At 43.6% G+C, this 16447-nt stretch overlaps 1 protein-coding gene across 1 annotated transcript; it reads right to left on the bottom strand.

Annotated features, from left to right (window-relative positions):
• Positions 1-10112: 10112 nt before the first annotated feature.
• LOC134393654 (olfactory receptor 10V1-like) lies at positions 10113-11054 on the bottom strand. Its single transcript, XM_063118715.1, has one exon. It carries the CDS (start codon positions 11052-11054, stop codon positions 10113-10115), a length of 942 nt encoding a protein of 313 aa, XP_062974785.1.
• Between the last annotated feature and the right edge of the window lie 5393 nt (positions 11055-16447).

The raw sequence follows: 16447 nt of genomic DNA, 5'->3' as shown, positions 1-16447 counted from the left end.
TAAGTATTTCATTCATAGAAATTCTCAGTACTTGGGGAAATGAGGAGAGCATAATGCTCTTTTACAAACAGTACTCTGGGGGCTCTGTAGTGTATTGTACTGCATAAGAACATAAGAAGTGACATGCTGGATCAGACTAAGGGTCCATCTAAGGTCCTCCTCTGACTGCCTACTCCAAGGGAAGTTTGGAGGATGGCAACAAGGGAGAGGGCCTTTTCAGTGGTGGCCAGGGCCGGCGCTGCCATAGAGGCAGATCAGGCGGCGGCCTACAGCGCCAAGGTAAGGGGGCGCCGAATGGCACGCCTGGAAGCCACTCTCCCACAGCGGCTCTGAGAGGGCGGCTTCCCGGCGTGCCGTTCCGAAGCCGCCCGCCTGCCCCACCACCCCAGTGTCCTGGCTTCGAAGCCAGGAGCGGCTTCCAGCTGAGCGCTGGCTTCAAAGCCAGAACACTGGGGTGGGGGAGCGAGCGGGCGGCTTCGGAATGGCACGCCCGGCTGGAAGCCACTCTGGGAGAGCAGCTTCCGGGAACGCCTTTCTGAAGCCGGCTGGCCTCCCGCCCCTGCCCCCCACCGCAGCATCCTGGCTTCAAAGCCAGGAGCGGCTTCTAGCTGGGCACTGGCTTCGAAGCCAGGACGCTGGGGTGGGGGAGTGGGCAGGTGGCTTCAGAACGGCGTGTCTGGCCGGAAGCCGCTCTGGGAGAGCGGCTTCTGGGTGCGCCGTTCTGAAGCCGCCCGCCTGCCCCTCCCATCCCAGTGTCCTGGCTTCTCTTCGGCAGGGCAGGCGAGATGGCACCCCGCACCCAGATACGCAGGGGTGGGGGTGAGGGACGCTGGGGTGGGGTCGGGTGGGTGGGTGGGTGAAAGCAGCTCACCTGCCTAGGATGCAAAATAGTCTGGCATCAGCCCTGGTGGTAGCCCCCCAATTATGGAATGATCTCCCCAATGAGGCTCGCCTGGCGCCAACATTGTTATCTTTCTGGCGCCAGGTCAAGACCTTTCTCTTCTCCTAGGCATTTAACAACATATGCTAAGTTTGTTTATTTTTAATGGACCCCAGAACTGTTGTTGTTTAAATGGATACTGTTTTATACTGTTTTATACTGTTGTTTTTGTATTTTTGATGTTTTTAAATTTTGTATACTTTTTAATGTTCACTGTTTTTAACTTTTGTAAACCGCCCAGAGAGCTTTGGCTATGGGGCAGTATAAAAATGTAATAAATAAATAAATAAATAAATAAACCATCACGGCTAGTAGCCATCATAGCTTCATTCTCCATGAATTTATGTAACCCCCTTTTAAAGCCATCCAAATTGGTGGCGATCACCACATCTTGTGATAGCAAATTCCATAGTTTAACTATGCACTGTGTGAAGAAGTACTTCCTTTTATCTGTCCTGAATCTCTCACCAATCAACTTCATGGGATGACCCCCGGTTCTAGTATTATAAGAAAGGGAGAAAAATGTCTCCCTGTCCACATTCTCCACACCATGCATAATTTTGTACACCTGGCATGTCTCCCCTGAGCCTCTTGTTCCCCAAGCTAAATAATCCTAGCTGTTCTAACCTTTCCTCATAGGGGATTTACTCCAGTCCCCTGATCATTTTAGTTCCCCTTTTCTGCACTTTTTCCAGATCTACAATATCTTTTTTTAGGTGTGGTGACCAGAACTACACAGTATTCCAAGTGTGATCACACCATAGATTTGAATAAAGGAAGTAAGATATTGGCAGGTTAGTTCTCAAATCCTTTTCTAATAATGCCTAACGTGGAGTTTGCCTTCGTTACAGTGGCCACACACTGGGTTGACATTTTCATCGTCCACCACAAACCCAAGACCTCTTTTTTGTTCAGTCACCGCCATCTCAGATCCGATCAGGTTATACTTGAAGTTGTTTCTTGTTTTGTTTTTTTGCCCAAACGTGCATCACCTTATCATTGCTTACATTGAACTGCATCTGCCATTTGGATGCCCACTCTCCCAGCTTGGAGCGATTCATTTGGAGCTCTTCACAATCCTTTTGTGTTTTAACAACCTTAAATAATTTGGTGTCATCGGCAAACTTGGCTACTTCACTGCTCACTCCTAGTTCCAGATCATCTATGAACAATTTGAAAATAATTGGTCCCAATACCGATCCACTATTTACTTCCCTCCATCGGGAGGACTGACCATTTATTCCTACTCTCTGCTTTCTGGTCTTTAACCAGTTACTAATCCATAAGAGGACCTATCTTATTCCATGACTGCTAAGTTTGTTCAGGAGTCTTTGGTGAGGGACTTTATCAAAAGCCTTTTGGAAGTCCTGTCTACATGTTTGTTGACACTCTCAAAGAATTCTAGAAGATTAGTGAGACAGGACTTGCCTTTGCGGAAGTCGTGATGATTCTTCTATATCCTTACTAATTTTGTCTTTAATAATGCTTTCAATCAATTTACTTGAAACAGATGTCAAACTAACTGGGCCTATAATTTCCTGGATCCCCCCAGATCCCTTTTAAAAAATTGGTGTCACATTGGCCATCTCCCAGCCCTCTAGTACAGAGACTGAGCTTAGGGACATGTTGCATATTTTGGTTAGAAGATCCATGAATTGCCTCTCTCATGTGTGGCCAGTTTCCACAGTAAAATTGCTGCCCATCTAGCAGTAAGGGCTTCACAGTTATGGCAACACATGCTTTAGCCTAGCCCTAGCTTCAGCCTAGCTGGGGCATTATGTAGGTCTTACCTAATCCCAAAGGAGGAAAATACAACATTAAACTGTGTAATACCTATGCTTCTTATAAGCTGAGCACAATTTTCCTTTTCCTTTATAAATAGAAAAAAATGTCTATGATTAAAATTTCGTAGGAGTAACAGGGTTTGGGTAACTACATTCTGGAGGCTGATCTGTGGGCCATCATTTGGTCATCACTGGTCTATAGTCAACCCCCTCCCCCCCCCCACATCCTTACATGAGTAAAAGCCAGCAGTATCTGGAAGGAAAGGCATTCTTTGTTAGTAGTTGTGTGGTACGAGTAGTTCGGCTTTTATTCTAGGGTTCAATGACTTAAGCATCAGCTAGTTAAACTATTAAATCTTATATCTGTTTGCATAGCTGAGATTAGTGCACCTATTCCTAAAGATGTCTGATCTGGCCATGGTCACACATGCCTTTTTTATATCCTGTTTGGAACACCGCTCTTTGTGGGGCAGCCTTTGAAAACTGTTCCGAAACTTCAGCTGGTCCAGAATGTTGTTGTCTGACTGTTGACCGGAGCCAGCTTACCCTAATTTCGTCTCATCCAAATGTATTTGATTAGAACCCAGTCAAAATGGCCAGTAGTCATGCTGGCTAGTGGTGATAGGAATTTCAAACACATCTTTAAAAAAAACCTTGTTACAATAGCTTCACTGGCATTTGGTATATTTCTGGGCACAATTCAAAGTATGACCTTTAACCTATATAACCCTGTATGACTTGGCTACCTGAAAGACTGCCTTCTCCCTGCCCAGGTTTTAAGGTCATTGTGGGAGGCCCTTCTTTCTATACTGCCACCCCCAGAGGCACATTTGGTGGGGATGTGGGACAGGGCCTTCTTGGTGGCTGCTCCCAGACTTTGAAAATCCCTTGCAAAAGAGGCAAGGGTGGCTTCCTATCTCTCGTCCTTCTTCCAGCAGGCAAAGACTGTTTTATTAAAGTGGGCATTTGGCATGTAAAGTGGTCTGTTGGCTTGGGTGCTGTTTTTATTCTATTATTATTATTATTATTATTATTATTATGTGTTTTAATGTATTTGTTTTATAATTAAATTATATTTTTATTTTAAGCTTTGACTTTTAATGTTGCTAGCCACCTTGAATACCATTTCGAGGCAGGGTATAAATTAAATAAATCTCTCTTTTAAAAACCATGTCCTATCTTTCAAAGTGTCCTGCATTCGTAGAGCAGTCTCTTTGGAGATAAGTACACCGTGTTTTGAGTTCTCTGTGCAAATATTTTCCACTTTGTTTTCTACAATCTCATCTTTTATTTTCAGCCATTAGGGAGGACCCACCTAGCCTTGGAAAAAAAATAAAGTCATAAAGAATCCTTGGAAGGCTGAAAAGGTTGTAAAAAGAAGAGAACCATTGTACTAGATCGTGTCCCCCTCCCAGAATCTAGGAATCCTGGTGCTCAACATTCCATCACTAGCTGACAAATACTTTCTATAATTTTGGAGTAAAGATACCATTTTAGCTGTCTGTGATGCTAACTATTTCACTGCTGATTCAGGCTATTGAACTTCCTGCCGAGGGGAGCTAGGTGCTATTTGATTCTGTTATGTGTTTTAACTGTGTTTACGATTGATTTAACCCAGTTTTTATTGCATTTCGTTTTTTAACTTCTTATGGTGCTTAGCTGCCTTGACCTCCATGTCCTTGCTTGAAATGTGGGGTACAAATCAAATAAATAAATAATGTTTTTTATCGCTGGTGATATGCCAATGTAATATTGCCATTATTTTTCCCTTGGATTTTGGAGGAACATAATTAATAAACATGTATATAGAATTTTAGAGTGTTTGGAATGCTTTCCATCCAAAGTCTCAGCCACACTGTAATGCATGGCAGTGTTATTCCCATAATGAATATGGGGAGTAGAGGCTGAGGGATAGTAGCTTGCCTATGGCTACCTAATAAGTTTGTGGCTAAGGTGAGATTTGAACTGTGGACTTCCCATAGAATGGTCACTTGTGATTCACCAAAAAAGAGGACAAAAAGAGGACACCAATCTGCATAAAATTTGCATATGTTAATATATTTGTATAGGTGCACATTTAGAAATAATTATGGTAATTTAAACAGAAATACAGTACAGCTCACCATATACTGTGACCAGATCTACACCAAGGAGGATATGACACTTTGAAAACAGTTTGAAAACTATATATGGAGTGTGTCTTGGGCCCTAACAGTTGTCAGTACTGTTAAAAACCGTTTTAAAGCAGTAGTGTAGATCCTGCCCAGGTCCCTAGTCTGTTCAGTCTGCTGTCCAGGTGCTGTTGATGGGCAACGTGGCCCAGCTGATGGTCCATTATCTTTACCTGAACTTGGAGGATGTCTTCAAAATAGAAGGCAGTGCTCTGGCAGCCCTTCAAATAGAAGACTGCCCTCTGTAAAAGAGGTCACCTGGTCACCCTAGGTCACTACCATACCACCTCTTTAATCTTTGTATGAAAAAGGATTCAGCAAGCAGCATTTTGCTCATCAATGCTTCTGCGTGTCACCAAAGGTTTCACTAGCTGGATTTCTGCCTTCCCGTATAGGTGTTGAAGGTTTAAGAGACCTGCTGGGGGAGGGGGGAGGGGAAGGTGGCAACTCTAGACCCACCCATCCCGTATATTCTTATACCACAACTTGTTCCCCACACCTTTCCATATAGCAATTTATTTTATTTATTTTATTTATTAAATTTATCTACTGCCCCATAGCCGAAGCTCTCTGGGCAGTTTACGAAGACAGTTCTCTGCAACTGCCCAGATCTACAACATGCTCACTTGGACTACATCTGCTTCAGTGCTGTGCTTGCAGGAGGGAAATCTGCCGCCTTTCAAACATTTGAAATCTGGGGAAACAGCAAGTCTGACATTGCCAAATAATAATAACAATAACAACAATAATAATACTCTTAGAGTAAGTAAGCATAACCATTGTCAGTGAACTGACAAGGGATTTTATTATATTCAGTGGTATGCAAATGTCACAAATAAATAAATAAGTAAAAATGCAAGTTTTAATGGACTTAGATATGCTGTAAAATGCCGAACAAGTTGTAGGCAATGGCATGAGGCAAGGAAAAGGAGCATCCATCTGAATTCAGCCAAAATAAACCATGGTGATCGCCACACAACATGACAACCCGTAATGGGTTAAATAACCCACTTCACAGACTCCGGATTATCAGAGTGGGTTAGTTTAGCCAGTGTGGCTTAATTAACCCGTCATGGGTTATCAGGACATCAGAGCAGCAAATGGCATCTCTCTGCTGCCAACCACCACAAGTCAACGTGCATAATACTCAAGACTGGTAAAAAAAAAATCCCACACGTGCCTCTCTCCCTCCCTGGCAGTAACAATTCACCAATATTAAATTATGTAACTAAAAATGTGAAGCCCTTTGATGACATCTCAAAGCAGTTTCACTCTGCCTAATAGTAGGGCCAGCAGCAGCTTCTCTTGAAGGAGGATGCCCTGGCCTTGGGTAGGAAGAAAAGAAAGACCAGTGGCTTGTAGCTCCTTTCACAACATCACTGTGTGAACAGCTGAGGGAGCATTGGGGCTGGAGATCAGATGAGGAGTCAACATTAATTGTTTTCCTTTGGGTTCAACGTTCCTCTGAAGGTTCAATTCACAGGCGACATTCTACATTCCCGGGGAAGCCGGAGAAAATTTTCTCCGGCTTCCCTGGGAATATAGATGATTCTATGGCAAAAGCAGAGGTGTAAAGTTTTCAAACGATTTTGAACTTTAGAAACACAGAAACCTCAGTGTACATCACTGTAGAAATATATAACAGAAACTATATAAATAAAAATGTAAATGTTCGTTTGTTCCTAATCTAAAATCTCCGAAAGTTCTTCACCGAATGCTTTGAAATTTTGACACAACGTTGCATTTGAATACGCGCGTGTTTTTATGTAACTATATTATAGATGGGGACAAAAGTGTGTCTTAGAATCGAAGAAATAGGGTATATAAAAGCCCAGAGGCCTCCTCCATGCCACTTATGCAAATAGGAGAGAAGTCATTGTGACATCACCAACCAGTAGGCCAATCCACTGCCTCTGCCTTCTCTCCTATTTCTATGTTCTCTCCTATTTGGCGCCATCTAGTGATGTTTCTCGGAACTGCGGCCTTCTATGGAAGTTCCAAGTTCTGAAGAAAGGTAACTGCCAGGAGATTCCGGCCTAGCAGAGGGGCCAAAACCCACTAACCGCCTCATCACACCTGTGACAGGTAAAAACATGCTTTTGTTGAAAAACAGCGCCATCTGTTGGACGTAAAAGCAACACATGCTGGTCAGGCTGGAAGATACATAAGCAGCAATGAAGCTGTATGGCAAATTCTTTCATTTCCCTTACATGAACGAAGTCCAGCTGTTGTTCACTTAGCAGTACATCTAGAAAATGGACAACGCGTTTATTTCACAGCTGCAAATGTGCAACAAATAGCCCTGAATCCACTGGCTACAACGTTAACTACTTTCTTCACGTTATGTCAAAATGACGTGTGCTTCGTTCGATGTAGAATTGCGTCGTGAACAAAATTACAACATGGGTGATCTTTTGTCGTATGTGCAATCAAATATTCCTAAGCTAACGCTTGAGCAAAATGGCATTTACGATCAAATAATGCAAACTGTCAATAATGGGGTTGGAGAAATCTTCTTCTTAGATGCACCAGGAGGAACTGGTAAAATGTTCCTAATTACATTGATTCTGGCAGCAATTCGATCCCAAAATGACATAGCCTTAGCTCTTGCGTCGTCCAGAATAGCTGCGACATTGCTACCAGGTGGAAGAACTGCTCATTCCGCTTTGAAATTGCCATTGAACATGCAATTCATTGAAACTCCACGTGCAACATTTCCAAAGCATACGGCATGGGAAAAGTATTGCAAAAATGCAAACTTATTGTTTGGGATGACGCACAATGGCGCACAAAAAATCGCTCGAGGCTCTTGATCGATCATTGCAAGATTTGCGTGGAAACATGAGACCATTTGGGAACGCATTAATATTGCTTGTAGCAGATTTCAGGCAAACATTACCTGTAATTCCTCGATCGACACCAGCGGATGAAATAAATGCTTGCCTGAAATACTCTACTTTGTGGCGACACGTAAAGACATTAACATTAACTACAAATATGCGTGTCCAGCTGCAAAACGATCGATCAGCTGAGATATTCTCACGTCAATTGCTGGAAATTGGGAACGAAAAGGTGCCGGTTGATCTGACCTCAAGATGAATTTCATTGCCTCATAACTTCTGCAATTTAGTGACGTCAAAAGAAGAATTGGTTCAAAAAGTATTTCCCAATATTCAAACCAATTATAAGAATCACGATTGGCTGAGTGAACGAGCTATTCTTGCGGCCAACAACAAAGATGTCTACGAACTTAATAATATTATTCAGTCTAACATTCAAAGCGAGTCAGTCACATACAAGTCCGTCGACACTGTTGTGGAAGCAGATGAAGCGGTTAATTATCCAACAGAATTTTTGAATTCACTCGATCTGCCAGGGATGCCACCGCACGTACTGCAATTGAAAATCGCCGTGCCAATTGTCATGTTGCGAAATATCAACCAGCCAAAGCTTTGCAACGGCACATGGCTTGCAGTAAAAAAATTACTGAGCAACGTCATAGAAGGAACAATCTTGACAGGACCTTTCAAAGGTGAAGATGTCCTCATTCCTCGCATTCCTATGATTCCAACGGATATGCCATTTCAATTTAAGAGATTGCAATTCCCAATTCGATTGGCGTTTGCAATCACCATCAACAAAGCTCAGGGCCAATCTTTAGAATTGTGCGGTTTAGATCTAGACATGGATTGCTTCTCACATGGACAATTATATGTTGCGTGTTCTAGAGTCGGCAAACCAGACAATCTCTATATCTGCACAGACAATGGAACAACAAAAAATATTGTATACCCACAACCATTGTGAAATTAAACATATTAGAAACGTGAGCTTTCTCTTTTCTTTCTTTTCCATTTAACCAGACTAAGCCACAGCAATGCGTGGCCAGGAACAGTTAGTCATAAAATAATAGAGTTGGAAGGGGCCTATAAGGACATCAATTCCAGCCCCCTGTTTAATGCAGGAATCCACCTTAAAGCATCCCTGACAGATGGCTGTCCAGCTGCATCTTGAATGCCTCTAGTGTGGGAGAGCCCACGACCTCCCTAGATCATTGGTTCCATTGTCGTAGTGCTCTAACGGTCCAGGACATTTTTCCTGATGTCCAGCCAGAATCTGGCTTCCTGTAACTTGAGCCCATTATTCTGTGTCCTGCAGTCTGAGATAATCGAGAAGAGATCCTGGCCCTCCTCTGTGTGACAATCTTTCAAGTATTTGAAGAGTGCTATCATGTCTCTCGTCAGTCTTCTCTTCTCAAGTCTAAACCTACCCAGTTCTTTCAGTCTCTCCTCATAAGGCTTTTTCCCCAAACCCCTGATCATTCTTGTCACCCCCCCCCCTCTGAACCCCCCTTCAGCTTGTCTGCATCCTTCTTGAAGTGTGGTGCCTAGAACTGGAGACAATATTCAAGATGAGGCCTAATCAAAGCTGAGTAGAGGGGAACCTGTACCCTGTGCGATTTGGAAGCTACATTTCTATTAATGCATTCCAAAATAGCATTTGTGGGGGGTTTTGAAGCCACATCACACTATTGGCTCATATTCACCTTGTGATCTGCAACAATTCAAAGATCCTTCTCGCTTGTAGTATTGCTGAGCCAAGTATCCCCCATCTTGTAACAGTGCATTTGGTTTCTTTTATCTAATTGTTATCCCTTTTAAAATTCATTCTGTTGTTTTCAGCCCAGCACTCCAGCCTGATCACTTTGAAATTTGTTTCTGTCTTCCAGTGTGATGCCCGGAACTGGCCCTAAATCTGAGTGCCATTAAAGCCACTGATTTCAATGGAGACCTTTGCCAGCTAATGGATTTACATCTGTTCCACCCTTAGACAGCTGATCTTGAGTTCAGTTCCCTAAGGGACAACAAGCAGGGAGAAGAAGTGGACCAAGGTCTACCACAAGCAGAGGAGTCTTTGCACATTTCTCCTGCTGGGGAGGACTGCAACATGAAGTGTTGACTTCTATCTGTAAAACAGACTCCACGTATCAAACCTCTACAGGCACTCATGGCTTCTCAAATGTACTAATTTTGAATGGAGACACTCTTCACATTCAGCTGAGAGTCATCAAGTGATGAGTGATTGAGTAGCAAAACATCAAGTGATTTATATGCCTGTGTGAATAAGCCCTCAATCGTATAAAACTTGATACATGTTTGGTTTCTATTAAGCCAAATTCCCACCATACTGCAACACTAACTGGTGTGTCCAAGGCTCTCATTGGGACAGCACTTTCTTTCTCAGGATTTTGCTCAACGCGTTCTTTAACTCCTTGTTCCTCATGCTGTAGATCAAGGGGTTCAATACAGGTGTGACAAAGGTGTAGACCACAGATACCACCCGACCTTCTTCCGATGAGTAACTAGAGCTGGGGCGCAAGTATATTAAACTGCCACAGCCATACTGCAGAAGGACAACCATTAAGTGGGAGGAGCAAGTGGAGAAAGCTCGTTGCCGGCCTGCAACAGAGCGGATGCGCAAGATGGCTGTCACAATGAAGGTATAGGAGATGCAGACGAAGGAGAAAGGGACAGTCAGTATTACGGCACTAATAATAAAGAGGGTGGTCTGGTGGACGTGGGTGTCGCTACAGGCTAACTTCATGACAGCAGGGAAGTCACAGAAAAAGTGATTGATCTCATTGTTGCCACAGAACGGAAGGTGTAATACCAGGATAGAGAGCTGAATGCCAAACAAGCAAGTCATGGACAGCGTCCCAGTGACAAGACTCACACACACTCTCCAGCTCATCAGGACAGTGTAGCGCAGCGGGTGACAGATTGCCACGTATCGGTCGTATGCCATGACGGACAGCAGGACACAGTCTGCACCTCCCAAGAAGATGAAGAAGAACATCTGTGTGCCACAGCCAGCCAAAGAGATGGAGACTTTTCGCACAGACAAGAGGTTGACCAGGGTGAGTGGGGCAATGACGCAAGAGTAAGCAATCTCCAGAACAGCCAGGTTAGCCAAGAAGAAATACATGGGTGTGTGGAGGGAGCGCTCTGTGTGGACAATAAGCACTACCGCCGAGTTCCCCAGAAGGCTCAGGAGGTACAAAATGAGGAAAGCCCAGAAAATCAGCAGCTGCACTTCGGGGAGCGTTGAGAAAGGGTGGAAGTGGAAGTGTGTCCTTCTGGTGTGGTTTTCACTCTCCATATAAACCGGCATGTATGATCTGGGACAGGGTAAAAAGAGAGAGGACTAATTATACAAGAGCTGACATTACCTCCAAGATGGGTGACAGAGCACATTCATTCCTAAAATGTACAATAAACGAAGTTGCCACTGGGGGGCAGAGTCCCCCTTTCTGCAAATGATCATTTGTCATCTTCCAAAAGACAAGAGTTGCTTTTCTAGTGAGTGTGGAATTGTACACACAATCGCGATCTAGGCTAGTTTAGTTCATGTTTCTGCAAACTCCGGTAAGTAAGTTTAAACATCATGACTGTAAAGCCTTTCACATACCGAAATGGCTTTCACGGATCACTCTGACTTCTCTTTTCCAATTCCTTCTCCTACCAGTTCCAACTCAATCCTTACAACTCTTTTATCAAACCCTTTTCTCTTCCTATGCTTTTGCCTTGTTCATTTTATTTACAATGCAGACTTTCTTGAAAGTAAGTTCAGTGAAACTTACACAGAAGTGTATTTCTGAATTCTGTACTGCTAGTACATCACCAAAAGCTCCATCCGACAAGCATTTTATTGCACGCTTGTTACTGGGCACTCACAAAGTTTGCTCAGGTCCCTCACATGACGTCATCTGTCTTCCGCCCCTTCTGGCCTTCCTCACGTGACCAAAAAAACCCCTCTTTAAGTCTGATGTTTTTTTAAACATGGAATTGCTGCTCTCTCCTGCTGTGTGCAGGAGAAGCAGCACCATTAGAACAGCGGACTGAATGGGCCTCATACTCGTTGTGTAAGAGGAAGTACACAATGAGTATGAGGCCCATTGAAGAATGAAAACACGGGTGGAGAAGCGACGCTGGGAACATGTTTTCCCCCGGTGTGATGCTTTAATTCTAAATAAATCTTAAATAGCCATTCCACTAGCAGTACAAATACGTGTTATAGCTTCTGCTTGAGCTATAAGGACTGCAAAACAATTTGCTTCCTCACCATAATGTACGTTAGAGTTCTATGACTTTGCTTTATTGTTAAGGGTGCTTCCAGACAGAGAGCTCCTAGTGCTACCAATCAAAAAGCATTGTGCAGCTATTTTATCTTTTCATCCTTAAGAGATTTTATTTTCTGATATGAAAAAGGATGGAAGAAGTGGTGGTGGGGAAACAGGAGGGCTGCAACTTCAAGATGATGTCATCTAGGCCCCTGTAAAATTCCATGCATATGGTAGGGTGATTGCACAATTTTTTAAAAAAGCTTCAGCTGGAAGCACCCTAAAATTGAGTGGGCACTCCATTCAAAAGTATCTACAAGTAAGTCCTATTCAGTTCTTCCTAATGGAACTTTGTAGTGCCTGACACATGTTGGATTGTGCCCATTGTTGTCATGTCTACACAGTTGTGAGAACAATAACTTATAATTTGATAGAATTTGCGGTACAATCCTCTGGCATGTAATACTTTGGGGCATGGGTGGGGGTGATGTGTGGTAAACAGGCATTTCCCCTTATAATGGCAAAGAAAATCAAGTGTTAAAGTGATAGAACATTATCTGTCGTTTCAGTGTTGTTCTCCTTTCAGCTTCATTTGGAGACAATGAAGGTGATAGAAAGAGGTAGAATCATAGAATCATGGAGACATAGAATAGTAGAGTTGGAAGGGACCTATAAGGCCATCGAGTCCAACCCCTTGCTCAATGCAGGAATCCACCTTAAAGCATACCTGACAGATGGTTGTCCAGCTGCCTCTTGAATGCCTCTAATGTGGGAGAGCCCACAACCTCCCTAGGTAACTGATTCCATTGTCGTACTGCTCTAACAGACAGGAAGTTTTTCCTGATGGCCAGCCAGAATCTGGCTTCCTGTAACTTGAGCCCATTATTCCATGTCCTGAACTCCAGGATGATCAAGAACAGATTCTGGCCCTCCTCTGTGTGACAACCTTTCAAGTATTTGAAGAGTGCTATCATGTTTCCCCTCAATCTTCTCTTCTCCAGGCTAAACATGCCCAGTTCTTTCATTCTCTCTTCATAGGGCTTTGTTTCCAGACGCCTGATCATCCTTGTTGCCCTTCTCTGGACACGCTTTTATTTTCAGGTACCTGAAAATAAAAGTATTATTCTGGATCAGGTTTGCAAAACCTACATAGATTTATGCTTAAGAGCACAATTTGATGAATGTTTAGACAGAAAAATGTCCTACAACAACACCCAGCCCCTCCTAGCCAGCTATGCATACGTTCATAGGATTGCACCTTAAACCTCTTGCTACCCAAAGGACCACCATGGAATCTCTACAATTGGCTTCTCTCTACATAAAACTGCTTCTCCTGAACATCGTCCATATATAACCTCACACCTCCCCAATGGAAGTGATCACCCTGAATATTTGCAAAGGCTACAGACCTTATTCTTACCTTCAGCAAATTCACTGCCAATGCCAGACATCTTGTCCAAGTTCTCGGAACAGCTAGAAGCATGACAGTTCTGATCCTGGAATTCAGCCTCTACAGTATACCCAGCAGCTTTTATTTGGGGGGAGGGCAAACCTTTTTTTTACCTTAGGGATGGGGTAATCTTTCTTACCTCTTTGTCAGAAATAATATTGGCGGCAGCTATCCTTTCGCCCTCAGTTCTTAAGATCTCCTGTTCCAAAGGACTTATAAACCTTGCAACATCCTTGGGGGCACTGAGCTAATCCCCAAACCTCTCACTCAGTCAGGAATCAGAAACATACGAATTCCTCAGTGTTTTAAGAGCTGTCACAGCGTAGTCCTCTATTGGAAGGTGTCCTCTAGTCCAGTCTAAGGCTTTCAAAATCAACAAACATCAGAAGGAAGAGCCTTGAAGGTGCCCATCAACACTTAGCAGCACATACTAAGTGTTGACAGCACATTTAGCAGGCATACAGGTTACCTAATGGTCACAGTCTTCTCCACTATAGTGAGATATATTGTATTTCAGTTTAAGTTATAGGGACCTTATAGCCTATATCAGAGACCAAGCCTAGCAAACAATCTAGAACTGTGCGTAATATGTTTTGTTTTGTTTTATTTAGAAAGCTTTGGCTACTGGGCTGTACAGAAATGTAATAAATAAATAAAAGAATTTGCTACATTTATATCCTGCTTTTACCCAAGGAGCCCAATGGGATGAACATGATCCTCTTCTCCATTTTATCCTCACAACAGCCCTGTGGAGTAGGTGAGGCTGCGAATCAGTGACTAGCTCAAAGACACAACCACCAAATTCAGTGAGCTTCATGGCTGAGCAGGGACTGAGCCAAAAAGACCCCGGCTGGCTGATCTGCGCAGAAGCAGCAGCCAGCATGGTGGCAGCAAGGTGGCTCTGCAGCAGAGCCACCTTGCTGCCATATGATGATGATGATGATAATGGATGGTGGTGATGGTGGTAATGATAATGGATGATGGTGATAATGATGGTGGTGATAATAGATGGTGGTGATGGTGGCAATGATAATGGCTGATGATGATGATAATGATAATGGTGATAATCATAAGGGATCATGGTGGTAATGGTGGTAATAGTAATGGATGGTAATGATTGTGATGGTGGTAATGATTAGGGCTGTGCTCCACTCTGATTTGGATCCCCGAATCAGGAGTGGAGTGACCCAATCCGCATCCGCTAAGGGCAGATCCGAACCGGGTCGGGGGAGCTGTGGATCGAGGCAAAGTGGATTGCTCCGCTGTGGATTGCTTCGCCTCAATCCAGAGCTCTGAACGTAGGTAAGTGGGGCGAGGGGGGCTTACCTGGTGGCGGCGGCCACCGCTGCCACGGTCTGTGCAGCGGCAGATGGTGGAGCCAGGTAAGGGGGGAGGGGGCTTATTCGCCCCCCATTTTGTCCCCCCTTCCCCACTTACTTGCCTCCACCACCCACCACGGAGGCAAGTAAGTGGGGAAGGGGGGCAAAATGGGGGGCAAATCTCGATCCGCCCCTTTGGATCTCACTCTGGATCCGGTTCTGGAGCAGGTTGGGGGAGGGTCGGATTGACCCAAAGTGGTTCGGGCCCAATCTGAAAGTTTCGGATTGGGCCATGAAGTGGTTCGGCGGGCTGGTGCACAGCCCTAGTAATGATGATGATGATGATGATGATGGTGACGATGGTAACGTTAATAGATGATGATGATGATGATGATGATGATGATGATGATGATGATGATACAGCGAGGATGAGAGGAGCAGCCTATTGTTATTTGGTTCTTCTTTCCTCTCCCTTTGTTGCCCTGCAACTTAAAGAAAGCTGTGCATGGAATTTAATTAGACTTTATATCATTACTAACTTTCCCCCTGAGTTGATGGTCATTAGGGTGGAAGCCTGACATTCCACATTTGGAACTTTCATTGAAAAATCGGAGTCCTTTGCAGCGAAAGCAGACTATAACCCCGACGTCATTTGAGTCTTTTGCATGGATTTCGCTGCAGCAGCACAATATTCGGCCGGTGGGATGAAGCTCAGTAATAGATATTAAGGATAGCTTTAAGCATACCAAATTTGAATCAGATTGGGTCATCTGTTGATTTTTAATGATTTTTTTACATTTCCTCCCTTAAACTCGCTTCCTGGTATGCAAAGGATCTTGCCATCTGGTAGCAACAACAACAACAATGCCAACAGCTTAGTGCTGTAGGGATAATTCGAGGGAAACAGGTACGTGGGATGAAGCTAATAGTTTGCTAGACCTGTTTGTACAGAGCCTATAAAGATAGGTCTAACAAACTATCCTTCAGTTGATCAATGGTGGGTTTGGGTATTCTAAAGTAGGCCTGTCTATGTGTTGAGAGGCTCTTGCCCACATGGGTTAGTTATGAATCCAGCAGTCATATTTAATTTCGTGCTCTCTCTCATTTTCATTGTTTGGTTGCTTGTTCTTTTGAAGTTCTTTGTTGAATGGGCAACCATTCTGTGGCCTCTTCTACACCAAGCAGGATATTGCACTATGAAAGTGGTATATAAAAAGCAGGAGCCACACCAAGCAGGATATAGCGGTATGAAAGCAGTATATGATATGTGTCAATGGGCCCCAACAGTTGTCAGTGCATTTCAATACCACTATAAACAGTAGTGTGGCTCCTGCCTTTTATATACCACTTTCATAGTGGAATATCCTGTTTGGTGTAGATGAGGCCCCTGGCCTCCAGTAACAGCTCCTACATCTTTTCTTCCCTTGTATCACTTCTGTTTTTGGCTGGTGTGTCCTCTAATACATTTTCATACCACAAAAGATGAGGAATCCTTCCTTCCTTCCTACCATCCTTGTTTTGTTTTGTTTTCTTTCTTTCTTTCTCTTCATCAATTTTTACCCTTGGTCCTCACCATGTTTGCGGCAGTCTACACATTTTAATACAATTCTGAAAGAAATATTGTTATTATAACTATGATAGGCTCCAAATTATGTTTAGCTGT

This window comes from Elgaria multicarinata, chromosome 2, assembly GCF_023053635.1.
Source record: "Elgaria multicarinata webbii isolate HBS135686 ecotype San Diego chromosome 2, rElgMul1.1.pri, whole genome shotgun sequence".
Classification (NCBI taxonomy): Eukaryota; Metazoa; Chordata; class Lepidosauria; order Squamata; family Anguidae; genus Elgaria; species Elgaria multicarinata.
The sequence above is the reverse complement of the archived record's forward strand: the minus strand, read 5'-3'. Positions and strand labels throughout refer to the sequence as shown.

Bases quoted from the DNA above. Each gene is read 5' to 3' on its own strand.
- LOC134393654 (XM_063118715.1), bottom strand. From the start codon at position 11,054: ATGGAGAGTGAAAACCACACCAGAAGGACACACTTCCACTTCCACCCT.